Consider the following 16,068-nt stretch of genomic DNA (forward strand, 5'->3'; position numbering starts at 1 on the left):
ACTGCAGAATACTTATTTTTAAGCACCTAAGGGCTGGTTACAACAGCTGTTCACTACCAACCTGAACTGGATTCAAACCAGTGATCCACCAGAGATATGAAAGGTTTGAGATCCCTTTATCAATTTATTGAGCCAATCTATTGATACCACTGTAATCAAAAGGGAGTGAAAGTTATTATTAAATATTTATACAGTACCACCAATATATATGATGCTTCTCAAACAATTCCACCTGAATAACAATCTGACTCTGAGCTCCCATGCTCCTGAATTGAGAAACCCCATGGATCGGAACCCCCAAGCAACAGCATTGTTATTATTAAACATTTAACCTGTGATTGTGCCTAGAGATCTCAACCAGCCTTGGAGCTCTGTGGTGCTAGGCACTGTACATATATAGTAAATGACAGACCTTGCCCCAGAGATCTTATTCCAGGAAATCTCAAAGGTCTATGGTCTGAGCCAACAGAGAAGAAAAATTCAGCCTATACTCATATGCCTTCCATTTACGACTCACAGCTGTGGACCAGGACTTTAAGCTGCAATAATTATTGTATGCTGCTTGTTAAATCTTAGTTTGAGAAGCAAATGAATCACAGAAATACAGGCCATTCTCGGACAAATGGCTGGTGGATGAACTGCATTAAAGGAGGCCAAACCTCTCTTGTTTTACATTAATTCCAGTGCGGGTGCCCGCTTGACACGCACTGCAGGGGCTTCTCTCTGACTTATAATTGGAACACACTGGCTGGCACTCACCACAGCACATCTGGACTTTGTTAGACAACCCTCAGGTCTATTTTCTTGCATCAGCCCTGGCCCCCTCATCTGAAGCAGCCTCCCAACCACTGTTTCACCATGAACCAGTCAAGGAGACAAACTACTTTGGGAGCAAGTAAGTTGGGACTACATTAGTTGGTGACCCTTGCCCTCCAATTTGCCTCCCTTGCTTCTGATGATAGAGGAAATCCCTTCATGGAAGTTGACAACCAATCCTAAGCAGGCAGCTCCATTTACTGGAAAGCTTGGTCAATGCTGACTGCTTCACTAGGAAATGTTTCTATACTGAGGCACATTCCTGCAATTCACGGACTAGAAGCTTTAAATTAAAAAAGAAAAACACTGATGCTGTATCTTCTTTCTAAAATGCCTCTCCCCCATCTAAGCTTTAGTGCACACAAATTAAAGAACCAAAATGTCTTTGGCAGGACTCCTACCTTCTCTTTCACAGTAACACACTAGCAACTTGAGTGGGTGGGAACATGATATAGTGCGGGGGAGGCAGAGAGCAAAATTGAAAGAGAGAACTGCTACAAAATCTCTCTGAACCAATGTACCTTCCTCCTTCGATGAAGGTATGTCTCTCCACTGAAGAGTTTTAAATAAAAGAAAGTCTTGCTTAGTCTGAATGGCTGAAGAGCTCAGGAATTGCGTGTTGGGAAGTAAACTGGGGCTTATCCATTTATGGATTAATTTCTGATTTGAGGAGATATAAACAATCTGTATATGGTGTTCTCTTAAGCAAAGTCAATCTGTACACACATTATCAACAGCTACGAAATTATATAAACAACTAGTGCTTTCTGTCAAAGTCAAAAGAAAGGCACTATTTGCATTCTACCACAGCCAGTTCAATGGATCAATTCAGGCCCACTATACTATCGGGGATACGACATTAGTTCCTCCCCCAAAAGGCCTCCCCGAGAGTCCCTCTCTGTTTTGCAAAGGGATTCACAAGTCTGGCCAGTGTTTTCATATAAAGACATGCATGCCCTTAATACAAAGCTACCCCACTCCATTATTGTTCAGTATGACACTCTGGAAGCTCACATGTTGAGAAGCACTTTCCACCACGATCAAACTGGGTATATGCATTTTACATTTGAGTCTCTTGCTAGCAGAATGCCATCTTGCTGGAAAGTGACAGTACTTATGACTATACCAGTAAAGTTGAATGCTACGAAATTGTAAAATCAGTTTCTAAATTCATTTAATGTTGATTAAACAGTCACAAAACGAACTTTACTATGTGAACATTAAATATTTTATTTCAATATTAAATGTTAAGTGTAAAACCACTGTCACTAAAGTGCTGGTGACTTCTAAGGAGGAAGTGGAGAAATCCCTGATCAGAAAGCATCCCTGGTTCCATCCCAGTACACAGCAAGGCAATATATTTTTAGATGATAAAGTTATATAATCCACGATAATAATCCCGTACCACCAGCCCACATGCCTGATTCTGTCCCTTCCCACCTGCTGCTTGAGCTGTTGCACCAGGCGGTCCTTCTCTCGCTTCAGTGCAGCCACTTCATCTTGGGTCTTCTTCTTAGAGGATGAAAGCTCTAGCAGAGCAATATTGGCATCTTTTTCACTGATGGCAGCTAGAAGAGCTTCTTGTCTGGGGAAAAAAAAGAATATAATAATACACTGGTGTCCTCAAAAAGTAAGGGGTGTCTCTGGCAACCTGTACTCCATGTTCACTCTTTTATAAGGTTAGGATATATTTTTTTTACAAAGTATGTCTTTTGAGGTCTGATTTGAAAAATCATAATCTGCTGAACATTATTGTACTGGTAAAATGTGTGTGGCAACACTGTATGTAAAGTTACAAGACTCTACTGTATAACATTGTTATAACAGGCTCCAAGGTTAAGAAAAGCAGGCCCAAATCAGTTTTTCAGAGACAAAGACACACACACCCCCCAGCCAGGTGCTAAAGGGCTATCACCTACTTAAGCAGACATTCTCCAGCAGGGGGGAAGGAGTAATCAAGAAATTTACATTCCATCACAGGGACAGTTTAAACCTCACGTCCACAAGAGACTATTTTGTTACCATGACTCAGCAAGGGTATTTCTAGCAAAAGAAACTGAATTATGAAGAGGAGAGGAAAATGCTGGATTTCACTATTCTTTTTCATGTCTGCTCATGACATCAATGACTCTCAAAGAACTGAACTTAGGGGTGGGATGGGGGAATCATGGCTGGGGGGGCTTTTCAGCCAGTACAGACTGCTGTAAGCTTATGGTGAGAAAAACCTTTTGCTTTTAAATTCACTTAGCTTATTAAGTTAGTCATTCAGCTTGAGTATTATCTTTTTATTTTCTTTGTAACCAATTCTGACTTTTATGCCCCATTACTTGTAATACTTAAAATCTATTTTTCTGTAGTTAATAAACTTGTTTTATTGTTTTATTTAAACCAATGTGTGTTTGGATTAAAGTGTGTGGGAAACTACATTTGGGATAACAAGGCTGGTGCATATCATATTCCATTGATGAAATGATGGACTTTATATGAGCCTGCATTGTTCAGTAGTGTGCTGGGAAATATAAGATGCAAATTTCTGAGGGTACAGTCTGGGACTAGAGAATCTGCCGGTGTTCTTCTGCAGTGTAATTCATGGGTGGGTGGCTAGTAGCACTCAATGCTGTTAGCTGGGAACAAGTTATATGCTGGAGATTGTGTTAACTGGCCAGGACTGGCTGTTCACCTGTAAAGCAGTGTAAAAGGCATCTCAGGTTGGAGGAGACACAGCTATTCAGCAGTCCAGATTGTACCCTGGGTAATATCACAGTGCAGAATTGGACACATCTGTACCGTGGAATGCTGTGTTAGGGAGTGTGATTCTAGGGATATGATTAACTTTGGCATTCATCGAGGTGGTATCAAACTCTGGGAGACTTACTCTACACAAGTCAATGGTGCAATGGCTTATAAAAGACCCTATTTTGCTGTGTATCAAGACTATTGATACAGTAGGTAGGATGGATAACCAGATAGGATGGGAGAAGAGTGATGTGCTATGTTCCTGTTCAGAACTTCCTAATTTCTTAGACTCATCTCAGCATTGTTTTAGGTATCATTTTTGGGTACTTCAGACAATTCTAAACAGATTTTCTCTATTTCTAATATATACTGGTGTGATATATACACATATAACAGAGTGGACCATTGTGTTCCATCTTCTTAAAATATATTGGCTATTAATGGAGCTATCTGAGGAGGAAAATGGCCTGTGGCAAATTCGCTGAACTCATTTTAGCAGTGCACAGTATTCCCAGAAGCAAATGAAGATAACGGGAAGTACAGGCCCTATTCTGTTATCAGAGAGATGATGAAGAGGCCTCTGGCAGAAAGCACAGGGGTTAAACTGGGAGCTGGCAAAAGGGCACCCTCCCATATCAAGGATGCTTTTGCTGTCCTGTGACTTCCCCTGTCAGTATTCAGGATGATGAGGGGCTTTTGTCAACTCTCTACATTGAGTGACTGAGACAAATGTAGGCTTGTCCTCTGAGCAAACCTTTGACAGCTCAGAGGGAGCTGCATATGAGCTAAAAAACTAGTGCAGGATCCTGCGGTCACAGTTGTGTGATAATTAGACATAGAATTTTACCCTTTCTCAACAGCATCTAACTCTCTCATATTCTCCTGCACTTTAGGAGCATCTTGTGGATGCTAGGAGTCAAAGACTATGATCCTGTTTCAAAAATCTACAGAACATATATCAGTTGCGCATACTTGTATATGTTAAAAAGGTGAATTCTTGTTTATTTTATATTGTTTACTTGCAATCATATCTCCTTACTTTTCTAGTTCAGTCTGAACTCTAACCTAAGTAGGGTTGAGCCTGGTCAGTACTTGTAAGGAAATCCCTGTTGCTGAAGAAACTGTTGTCCTGTAGGTGTCCCTCTTCCCTGAGTCAGTACTGAAGCAATGTACAGCAAGAGGTTCATTTGATAGATTAAAGATCACATGGCACATTGCATAAGAGTAGGAGTTGACAACGCTAGTGTCCTGGCCAAAATTCAATTTGGAATATTATATTCTCCTGAATTTAAGCTGCAGATGGAGTCAAAGTAGTAATTCTACCATTAAGGAGGTAACATAGTTTCCATTGTAATCTAGATTTTGACTTGCCTACAGACTTTCTGAAAAAAAAACCTGCTGTATAAAGTTCCATGTGTCTTTCCAACTAAGAGGAGAACTGACCTGGAGTATGAGATTAATTGAACAAGACATATATTTTATTTTGATTAATTAAAATATGCTCATCAAACACTATGAAAAATTAATGAGGCCTTGAAAAATTAGTAGATTTTCAAATGTGTTCTAAAGTTTTTCTGTCCCCTCAAATTAAAAGTGGCGATGTCAAGATTTCAAACTTGGTTTATACACTAGTTCAATGATAACTTATGCACAGGACTACCTTTACCACACTAGACTGCAGAAAATTATTAGATGTTAACTATGTTTGGTCTCTGCATGTGTTACAATTTCTGGTGAGTCTGGTCAATGTTTCAAGATCCTATTAACCTATTCAGAAATTTAATTTTTTAATTGAAAAGCATTTCTGGAGGTCATCATTGCGCAGACAGCACCCTTTGAATGCAAACTATCGTTAGGTTTCTAAGTTAATTGCAGTGATATTCTCTGAAAATCATGGGTTATTTATACTGATTTTAAAAGAGAAATTATGTTCCCTTACTGCTGCTTGACAACACATTCAATAGAAGATGGAGTCCCTGTGACTGAGGAGGGCAATGTCTACTGCAAGCTTTCCTTGATGCTGAAGAGAAGGGTACAGGGAAATGTGCTCTACAAGTGTCATCTGAAGAAGTGTATGTAAAAGGGTCTCCGCTGATTTCATGCTCCTGAGTTAGAGGCCACCTTTGAGGCAGCTCCTCCTGCCTGAAACAGACTTGTCTCAATACAGTCCAATCAGAGTCAGCAAATACTACCAGTAGGGGAGAATCTGTGCTGATGTCCTTGCAACATAACATGGAAGCCCTCTCTGTACCAGGTGCAGGCTTGAAGGCTGTATTTAGGTTTTACCATCATACAGCTAAAGACTATACTCTTGGGCTATGTCTGCACTAGAGAGTTTACAGTGGCACAGCTGTATCGATGCAGCTGCGCCACTGTAAGATCTCTCATGTAGCCACTCTATGCTGATGGGAGAGAGCTCTCCTGCTGACATAGCGCTGTGTACACTACCACTTATACCAGCGTAACTTATGCCGCCCAGGGGTGTTTTTTCACACCCCTGAGTGATATAAGTTTTGCTGACATAAGTGGTAGTGTAGACAAAGGCTCCTAAAGGACCACCCTCCAACTGGAAGAGTGCAGCTTGTTTTGGCGACACCCCTGGCACACGGGTGTTGCAAATTTAAAGAGAGGAGAAGGATAGTAAATCTAAGTAAAATTAGGACTAAGCAATATAACACATGAAGAATCTTTTCTTTCTGGCTTTTTGAGATAAAAGACTTACATACAAGGCAGTGAGCAATAGGGTTGCCAACTTTCTAACTGCACAAAATCTAACACCCTAGCCCCTCCCATTCCCTTCCCTTCAGCCCCGTACACCACTCACTACATTCCTGCTCACTCTCTCCCACCCTCACTCACTTTCACTGGGCTGGAGCAGGGGGGCTAGGGTCTAACTGGGGGTGAGGGGTCTGGGGAGGGGCCAAAAAAGAGGCGTTTAGGGTACGGGAGGGGGCTCCGGACTGAGGCAGGGGGTTGGGGTGTAGGAGGCAGTATGGGCTCTGGGCTGGGGGTAGCGATGAGGGGGTTCAGGATGTAGGAGGGGGCTCTGGGCTGGGGCAGGGGGCTGAGGTGAAGTGTGTGTGAGGGGTGATGGCTCTGGCTGGGTGTGTAGGGTCTGGGGTGGAGCCGGGGATGAGAGGTTTGGGGGGGCTCAGAGCTGGGGCGCGGGCTTACCTTAGGCGGCTCCCGGTCAGTGGCGCCATGAGGCTAAGGCAGGCTCCTTGCGTGTCCTGGCTCCGTGCTGCACCCCGGAAGTAGCCAGCAGCAAGTCAGGCACCCGGAAGCGGGGGGGAAGAGAGGGGCCAGGAGGCTCCGTGCGCTGCTCTTGCCCACAGGCACTGCCCCCACCGCCAGCTCACATTGGCCGTGGTTCCCGGCCAATGGGAATGCGAAGCTGGTGCTCGGGGAAGGGGCAGGGCGCAGAGGCCAGTGGCCCCCGTGCCTAGGAGCCGGACCTGCTGGACACTTCTGGGGCGCAGCGCAGTGCCAGGACAGGTAGGGACTAGTCTGCCTTGGCCCTGCAGCACCTCCGACCGGACTTTTAACAGCCCAGTCAGCATTGCTGACCGGAGCTGCCAGGGTCCCTTTTCGACCAGGCATTCCGGTTGAAAACCGGACGCCTGGCAAGCCTAGTGAGCACGTGCTCTGGAGGTCAGAAAGATCACTGAATAGAGGCACCTCTCAAACATTTGATAATAAAGGGCTCTTCAATCTAGCAGACAAACGGATAAAAAGATCCAATGGCTGAAAGCTATACAAATTTAGACTAAAACGATGGTGCACACTTTTAACAGGGTAATTAACCACAGGAACAATTTACCAAGAGTTGTAATGGGTTCTCTATCACTGGAAGCTATACAAATTTAGACTAAAATGATGATGCACACTTTTAACAGGGTAATTAACCACAGGAACAATTTACCAAGAGTTGTAGTGGGTTCTCTATCACTGGAAATTTTTAAATCATGACTGGATGTTTTTCTACAAATATGCTCTAGTTCAAACAGGAATTAATTCAGGGAAGTCCTATGACCTGTGTTATGCAAGAGATCAGATTAGATGGTCACAATGGTCCCTTCTAGCATTATAAATTATGAATCCCTGAAACACTGGTCTCCTGACAGATCCATTTGCTATCACAGACCTAGTCAGTACTTCACAACAGTATCAATGAGTAAAACGAACTCTAAACAATTAATAAAACCTTAAACCAGACTACACCAACATCAGAAACGATATATCATAGAACCTCAGAGTTACGAACACCAGAGTTACGAACTGACCAGTCAACCACACACCTCATTTGGAACCAGAAGTACAGAACCAGGCAGCAGCAGAGAAACAAACAAACTAACAAAAATAAAAGCAAATACAGTACAGTACAGTGTTAAATGTAAACTAATAAAAAATAAAGGGAAAGTTTTAAAAAAAAGATGACCAGGTAAGGAAACTTGTTTCTGTGCTTGTTTCATTTAAATTAAGATGGTTAAAAGCAGCATTTTTCTTCTGCATAGTAAAGTTTTAGGTCAGTTGTAAACTTTTAAAAGAACAACCATAACATTTTGTTCAGAATTACGAACAACCTCCTTTCCCAAGATATTCGTAACTTTGAAGGTCTAGAGTATAGCTCACGAAAGCTTATGCTCAAATAAGTTTGTTAGTCTCTAAGGTGCCACAAGTACTCCTTTTCTTTTTGAGAATACAGACTAACACAGCTGCTACCCTGAAACAAAAAACTGAGGTCTATAAGCAGAACCAGGTGTACTGTTGCTTCCCAAACATTTGGAGCCTCAGGTAAAAGAAAAAAGGCAACCACACAGGCATGGTATTCTCTCACTATGTGAAACGCAATCTCTACAGATGGTTTAAGTAATGTAATGTAAAGTAAAGTAAGTTTATTGAAACAAAAATCTAGCAAACGATGAAGGAGGAATCAAAATAATCTTAGCGTTGCTTAGAAAAGTCAATTAGTCCTGAAGGCATCTGTACTTGTCTGCTAGTATTCTGAACTTGTCTGCTGGCATTTTTAGTCTCTGATGAAACACCCAGACTCATCTTAAAATATATAACTGCTACTATTTTTCACTCCTCCATTCTGCCTCCGTCCCCCCCACCCCAAATTTTGGACATGATTTTAGCTGCTAATATCTGAAGAACATTAGGTTTATGAGGTTTAGTCGTTCAAAATAGTAATAACTAAAAATCACATCAGAATCTAAATAATGGAAATACAAGATAGTAATCAGAATGACATCATTTTAAAATTTGATCTCATTGTCTAACAGGACCAGAAACAAATGCTATTCACAAATGGAAAGCTAAGACTTCAAGTTATACATAGTGCACAGAATTTCTAGCCCTGAGAGTTTGAGATATGTCAGACTTTAGCACTGTCACTTCCCTTTGGTATAGCAGTGTTTTTTGGTATATGTCCAGAAATTGCTATATTAAGTCCCAGACCTTGGGCCAGCATAATTTTCATTCCCTAACTTAAGGGTAATTGTCTAAAAATATCCACTTGCCACTTGAAAAAGAAGAAAAATGACCACTAAGGTGAAGGAGTTTAAGATGTTTTCGTTAAGAACAGTTTCCTGTTTATCCTTGTCTCAGAATTTCTCTAACACACATTCAATCCTGCCTTGAAAGTATCTGCAGAAGTGGATTTATCATGAAATCGTACAGGACCCCCAACAACGGGGGGCCCCCCAAAATGCAGGAGAAATCTCATCTGACAACCTGACCCCGAGTCCCGGCCGGCGGTGCAGCAGGGCTCAGGCAGGCAAGCTGCCTGCATGCCATGGCCGGTGGCCCCATGCTGCTCCCGGAAGTGGACGGCTGCTGGCATGTCTCTGTGTGTCCCTGGCGGGGGAGAGGGAAAGACGTCTTCGCGTGCTGCCCTCTCCCCAGGCAGCACACGGAGACCCGTTGCTCCCCTCCCCCAAAGGGGCACGCAGAGACATCCCAGCAGAAGAGCTAAGGTGGCTCTCTGCTCGCTCTGCCTCCCTCCCTCCCTCTGTGCCGCACCCGGAAGCGGCCAGCATGTCCCTGTGGCCCCTGGGGGCGGGGGGTGTCTCTGCCTGCTGCCCCCGCCCTAAGCGCTGACTCTGCGGTTCCCATTGGCCGGAAACTGCAGCCAATGGGAGCTGCGGCGCCTGCGGGCAGTGGTACGTGGAGATGCCCTGGCCTCCCCCGCCTAGGAGCCTCTGCCAGAGGGGTGTGTGTGCCAGTTGCTTTGGGAGCTGCGCCTCCACCCCCTCCCACCCCCCGCCCCCAAACTTCCTCCCAGAGTCCAACCCCTCCATCCCTTCTGCACCCAACCCCCCTGCCCCAGCCCAGAGCCTGCACCCAAACTCCCTCCCAGAGCCAAACCCCCTCCCCCAATCAAAGTACCTCACTTTATTTTCATTTACTTCCCATCACTTCTAATATAGGAGGAGGATGAAGAAAAAAAGAATGAAAAAAGCCAGGGGAGATAAGAGAGAATGTTCTTTTTCTTGGCTGGGTCCGAGGGGGGTCCCCAAAAATGAAGCTGCGTACAGGGCTCCACTAATGCTAAATCCGCCACTGAGTATCTGAATTCTTAGTGTGAGGCTGCTCTTAAAGGGCCTGTCTACATGGGAAATTTACTGCCATAATTATACCTCCACATTTATATCGGTGTAACTCTCTGGATGGACACTCTTATTCCAGAATAAGAGTGTCCACACAGGCAGTTATACCAGTATAACTATAGCAATATAATTAGACTGGTAAATTTCCCTGGGTAGCCCTCAGATGATGTTTTCTCCTAAAGAGAACTGCATTTCAGGATACTGCCAGCTAAGCTCAGAGCTGAATTTTTTTAATGGGAGAAGATGTAAGAGATTGAAAGCAGGATAAAAAAAGATGATTTAAAATTTTTACAGGCTCTGGAGTAGTGGGCTCATGTAATTCAATTTTGATTTTACTGAAGTTCAATGCTTTGTCTACAGGATATAATCAGCAAGAGATACAGTGCCAGGAAACCTCGTTCGTGGTATTACCTAGTCTTGGGTAAGGTACGTAGGAAAGACTTCCTTGTGCTGTTGATGCAGGAATTGTGGATCATTTGCCTGAGAGCACAGATCCCATGACAGAGGTAGGTGAAATGGTGGCTCTCTGGATAATTAGCAGGTTGACATACCTCTGCTGTCTTGTGCATAAAAGTGTAATCAGAAGAACTCTTACCTTGTCTCTCAATATTTTTTTTTTTGAGGAATGAGTGTTATTTAAAGGAATGCCTAGAGAAGGCCTCTATTCCAGTTCCAGAGTACTGTGTATTTCTCCCTATCTGAAACAGCAGAGGGGACATTTGGGACTATTCCTGGAGGCAAATGTGTCTTCAGTGTGCGTGCCTCACTTGTGGAAGAGTTGTATGATGATAGGTACATTCAGTACCACTGTGTTGATCTTGGCTCATCCTACTATGAGATTTCTCCCCTCTGCCAGGTGTAGAACCATTGGATGCATGTAATTTATGCATCTGCTAGCGTTTCATGGCCTCCTTGCACAGAAGAGGAAAGTAAGCTTGGCCTTGTTTCTTCAGATAATACATAATGGTGTTGACTATCATAATGATGGTGGAAAGAGTTGGAATGTCAAAGAAAACTCTGCAAAGATGCAATCTCTGCTGTTCCATGAAGAGTTCTGCCTCTTCAGGGATGATCAGAGTTCTCTGAAGATGTCCATATTTGGTTGGTGGACTAGGCCATCCAATGTTGTAAGAGTCTCATGTGCAGCCATGCATATGGTGTCACACAGGAGGATAATGCCAGGGGTCCCATGTGCTCCAGAAAGAATTTTGTTCTTTGGTAGGGCTGAAACTTCAGTGTCTGCCGGACGCTGGTGAACTCTTATGTCAAGTTGAGTTCAGCATTAGATCCATAAAAGTGATTCTCTGATTGGCAAACAGGGTAGCTGATAAAGTTTGCAGATGACACAAAAATTGGGAGAGCCCTAAATAATGAAGAGGATAGGTCATCGGTAAAGAGCAATCTGGATCGTTTGGTAAGGTGGGTGCAAGCAAACCATATATGTTTTAATATGGATAAATGTAAATGTATACGTCTAGGAACAAAGACTGTAAGCCATACTTAGAGGATGGGAAACTCTATCCTGGGAAGCAGTGATTCTAAAAAAGTTTTGGGGTCATGGCGGATAATCAGCTGAAGATGAGTCCCAGGGTGATGCTGTGGCCAAAAGGGCGAATGTGATCTTTGGACGCATAAACAGGGGAATCTTCAGTAGGAGTAGTGGAGTTATTTTATCTCTCTATTTTAGCAATGGTGAGACCACTGCTGGAATACTGTGTCCAGTTCTGATGTCCACAATTCAAGAAAGATGTTGATAAATTGGAAAGGGTTCAGAGAAGAACCAAGAGAATGAGTAAAGGATTAGAAAACATGCCTTATAGTGACAGACTCAAGAAGCTCAAACTATTTAGTTTAACAAAGACAAGATTAAGGGATGACTTGATTACAGACTATAAATACTTACATGGGAAATAAATATTTGATAACAGGCTCTTCAATCTAGCAGAGAAAGGTATAACAAGATCCAATGGCTAGAAGTTGAAGCTAGACAAATTTAGATGGAAAGTAAGGCATACATTTTTAATAGTGAGGATAATTAACTGTTCCAACAATTTACCAAGGTTCATAGTGGATTCTCCATCACTGGCAATTTTAAAATTAAGATTGGATGTTTGGTCATGTGCAAATTGAGTATTCTATGGTTCACAATGGATGCCCATTTAAAATCAGCAAAATGCTAATCACCAGTTTGCAGGGGCTGGAGGAAAAAACAAAAACAGAAGGGTTACCCTGTTTAGGAGTAAAACAAACTTTTAAAACTATATCGGGGTGCAGATGAACCCCCCCAGATATTCTTCAGTCTGTGAGGACAAGCCACCAGCGGGCCTGATCTTATCAGAAGGGATCTCAGCCAACCTGGTTGAAAATACAGGGCAAAGCTATCTTATAAGAGATAGGGGAATGCTTTGTTAGTTAAGGTTAGGCTCTAGAAAGTGTTTTATGATTTTGTTTTATATGTAACCATTTGTTTCCAATGTCCTTACTTTCTATCACTTGGATCTATGTTCTTTGATAATAAACTTATTCCTGTTTTCACTGTATCTCTCTCTCTAGTTTGCTAGCTAGCTATGTGTTAAGTAAAGTGGTGATCTGAAACTGAATTTGACAAGCTGGTGTATAGTATTCCTTTCGGAGTAGCAAATAGAGTTCTGTGAGTGTTCAATGAAACAGGGGCTGTGCATTTCAGAGGAACACATTGAAGACTCAGGTGTTGGAGCGTGCCTATCACTAACCTATACAGAGATGGTGAGGTCTGCGGAGGCCTGGAAGGTAGTGCTTGTGTTGCCAGAGGCTGGTGGATTCAGGGAGCCGATCCACAGCAGGCACAGACAAGACTTCCTCATGCTAAGTGCAGGGGGGTAGCAAGGTGCCTCAATACTGGGTACTCCTGGGAAGCATCACAGGAATGAACACACAACAAAGAGAACTGTGCCAACGAGTATGCCTCCTCCAGGCACTGAATGTGGATGTCTGACTCTAAGTAGATAAATGGACAAGTGGTACACTGATTAAATCCCTCATGTGGCTTGGTTCCCACCATAACCTCAGAACCGAACCAAAGCCTTAAGAGATTCCTCAGTCAAAGGGACAGGTTTTTTTGGAGCTGTTTACAAAAAAATCAATTATGTACAATTTTAAGATTAAATCCTACTAATACTAACACTCAGAACTACAAAAAGAGGGCAATTAGTAAAGTTTGCAAAGCAGACTGGACACAGAAGGGTTCCCTAACACTTTCCATAACAGAGGGAAAGGAACTGAGATAGTTGGGCAGCACTTCCTTATATAGGTTCAGGCTGATGTCATTAGGGGGGCTTGAGCAGCCGCAATGGGCATGGTTTTGATAGAGATTCTGTGAGCGTAAAGGTACCAACAGGCTGTGTGATGATGCCAATTATTGTGCTTACAAAAAGAGTTTCATTCCAGCAACAGAGACACTACTTACTCTCTTCAGGGGGTATCCGTGTTAGTCTGTATCAGCAAAAACAAAGAGGAGTCCTTGTGGCACCTTAGAGACTAACACATTTATTTGGGCATAAGCTTTCATGGGCTATAACCCACTTCATCAGATGCATGGAGTGCATACTGAGGAACTCAGCAGTCATATACAAAAAAAAAATATTGCGAATAGTCAACTTGGGTGAAATTTCTTTTTTGTATTTATGGACAAGAAAATGTGCTAAAAACTTAAAAATTCTTGTGCTACTGGGGTGTTTTATGCATCAATAATTTCAATCATCAGTCTAACAGGTAATGTGCAATAAATTAACATGCCTATCTTTTGGTAGAAAGTATAGGTCAAGGTATTACCCCATGCCCATAATTTGTTTTACTTGGCAATACTCATCTTTCACTGTAGGTTGGACTATGTTACCATTTACCCTCAAGAGAAGTGTTTGGACATCAGCCTAACTACATGAAATGATAAATTTAATACATCTGATGCATTTTTCTATGTAAATACCTAAAATATTACTATTTTCCTTGACAACCAGCATATTTTCCTCAGCAGCAGCACTGAAAAGAGTACGACACAAACCTTTTTATTAGAATTCCCTTGTATATGGCATTTATTTCTCAAATATTTATAAGTGACATCTTATCTGGATTGGTATGAATTGACATAATTATTGATATAAATCAAAATGTTATTTTCTTATTCAAATCCAGTGTTCACTTTGAATTATGTATATTGCTGTTGGCACTGTAGTGCTTAATTCTCTGAGGGGAGACTGCTGGGTGAAGAAAATGGACAGTGGAAGCATGTGACTAAGACAACCAGCAGAGGAAAAGACGGGCTAGTGAAGGAGAAATAGAGCTCAAGAACAGGTTTGAAGAGTTGAAAAATGAAGAAGGGGCTCAGCAGGTGGTCACTGAAGGTGGAAGGGCAAGGACGAAGAGAAGAGCGGCTAGTCCTATAGGAAAAGGGGAAGTCAATGGAGACTACACCAAATATGAGCCCCAGGAGGATACAGGATGGGTTGAAGAGGATTACAAGGGAGAATAAGAACGGAAAGAACTTGCAGCCAGAGGGAACAGGGGATAGACCAGAGAATCGCACCATCACCAGGAAAAGGCAGGTCTATGTGATCGGGGACTCCTCACTGAGAAGGATGGACAGGCCTGTAACCAGAGATGATCCAGAGAATAGAAGGGTGTGCTGTCTGCCAGGTGCTAAGATATGGGATGTGAACCTGAGGTTGAAGAGGATCCTAAAGGGAACGGAAAGAATACACTGATCGTCCTTCATGTGGGAACAAATGATACCGGTAGATTCTCCCTGGAATGTATCAAGGGAGACTATGCCAGGCTGGGGAAGATGCTTAAGGAAGTCGAGGCTCAGGTGATCTTCAGTGGGATTCTGCCTGTTCCTAGAGAAGGGCAACAGCGGTGTGACAAGATTATGATGATCACCAGGCTCAGGCAGTGGTGCTATAAGGAGGGCTTTGGGATGTATGGCCACTGGGAGGCATTCATGGACAGAGGACAGTTCTCTCGGGATGGACTTCATCTGAGTAGAGAAGGAAATAGACTTCTAGGATGGAGGCAGGCACAACTTATTAAGAGAACTTTAAACTAGGAATTTGGGGGAGATGGTTGGGAGATGTCCAAGTAATCTCCACGCCGGATTTTAACATTGAGAGGGAAGAAAACGAAGTAAGAAAGGATACAGCCGTGGGTAGAAGAATGGACATAAGGAGGAAGGATAGTGTAGATACCAGTTTAATAGGTGATACTGGCCGTAGAATGTCTGTGCCTAATCAGGTAAAGAATGTGAGCAAAGTCAAACAGCAAAAATTAAGATGTTTGTACACTAATGCGAGGAGCCTAGGTAACAAAATGGAGGAACTAGAGCTAATGGTGCAGGAAGTGAAACCAGATATTATAGGGATAACAGAAACATGGTGGAATAGTAGTCATGACTGGAGAATGGGTATTGAAGGGTATGTTCTGTTTAGGAAAGGCAGAAATAAAGGCAAAGGTGGTGGAGTAGCATTGTATATCAATGATGAGGTAGACTGTAAAGAAATAAGAAGTGATGGAATGGATAAGACAGAGTCTGTCGGGGCAAAAATCACACTGGGGAAGAAAACTACTGGAGCCTCCCCTGGGATAGTGCTTGGGGTGTGCTATAGATCGCCGGGATCTGATTTGGATATGGAGAGAGACCTCTTTAATGTTTTTAATGAAGTAAATACTAATGGGAATTGTGTGATCATGGGAGACTTTAACTTCCCATATACAGACTGGAGGACAAGTGCTAGTAATAATAATAGGGCTCAGATTTTTCTGGATGCTATAGCTGATGGATTCCTTCACCAAGTAGTTGCTGAACCAACAAGAGGGGATGCCATTTTAGATTGGGTTTTGGTGAGTAGTGAGGACCTCACAGAAGAAATGGTTG

At 42.8% G+C, this 16,068-nt stretch overlaps 1 protein-coding gene across 10 annotated transcripts in view; it reads right to left on the reverse strand.

The window, feature by feature from the left end:
• ERC1 (ELKS/RAB6-interacting/CAST family member 1) overlaps positions 1–16,068 on the reverse strand; it is a 553,011-nt gene that overhangs the window by 75,103 nt on the left and 461,840 nt on the right. For all 10 annotated transcript variants that reach the window (XM_074938919.1, XM_074938886.1, XM_074938901.1 and 7 more), the window contains one exon: positions 2,257–2,401. In XM_074938919.1, the coding sequence (XP_074795020.1) occupies positions 2,257–2,401 (145 nt within the window). The remainder of the gene's footprint in view (positions 1–2,256; positions 2,402–16,068) is intronic.

This window comes from Natator depressus, chromosome 1 (assembly GCF_965152275.1).
Source record: "Natator depressus isolate rNatDep1 chromosome 1, rNatDep2.hap1, whole genome shotgun sequence".
Taxonomy (NCBI): domain Eukaryota; kingdom Metazoa; phylum Chordata; order Testudines; family Cheloniidae; genus Natator; species Natator depressus.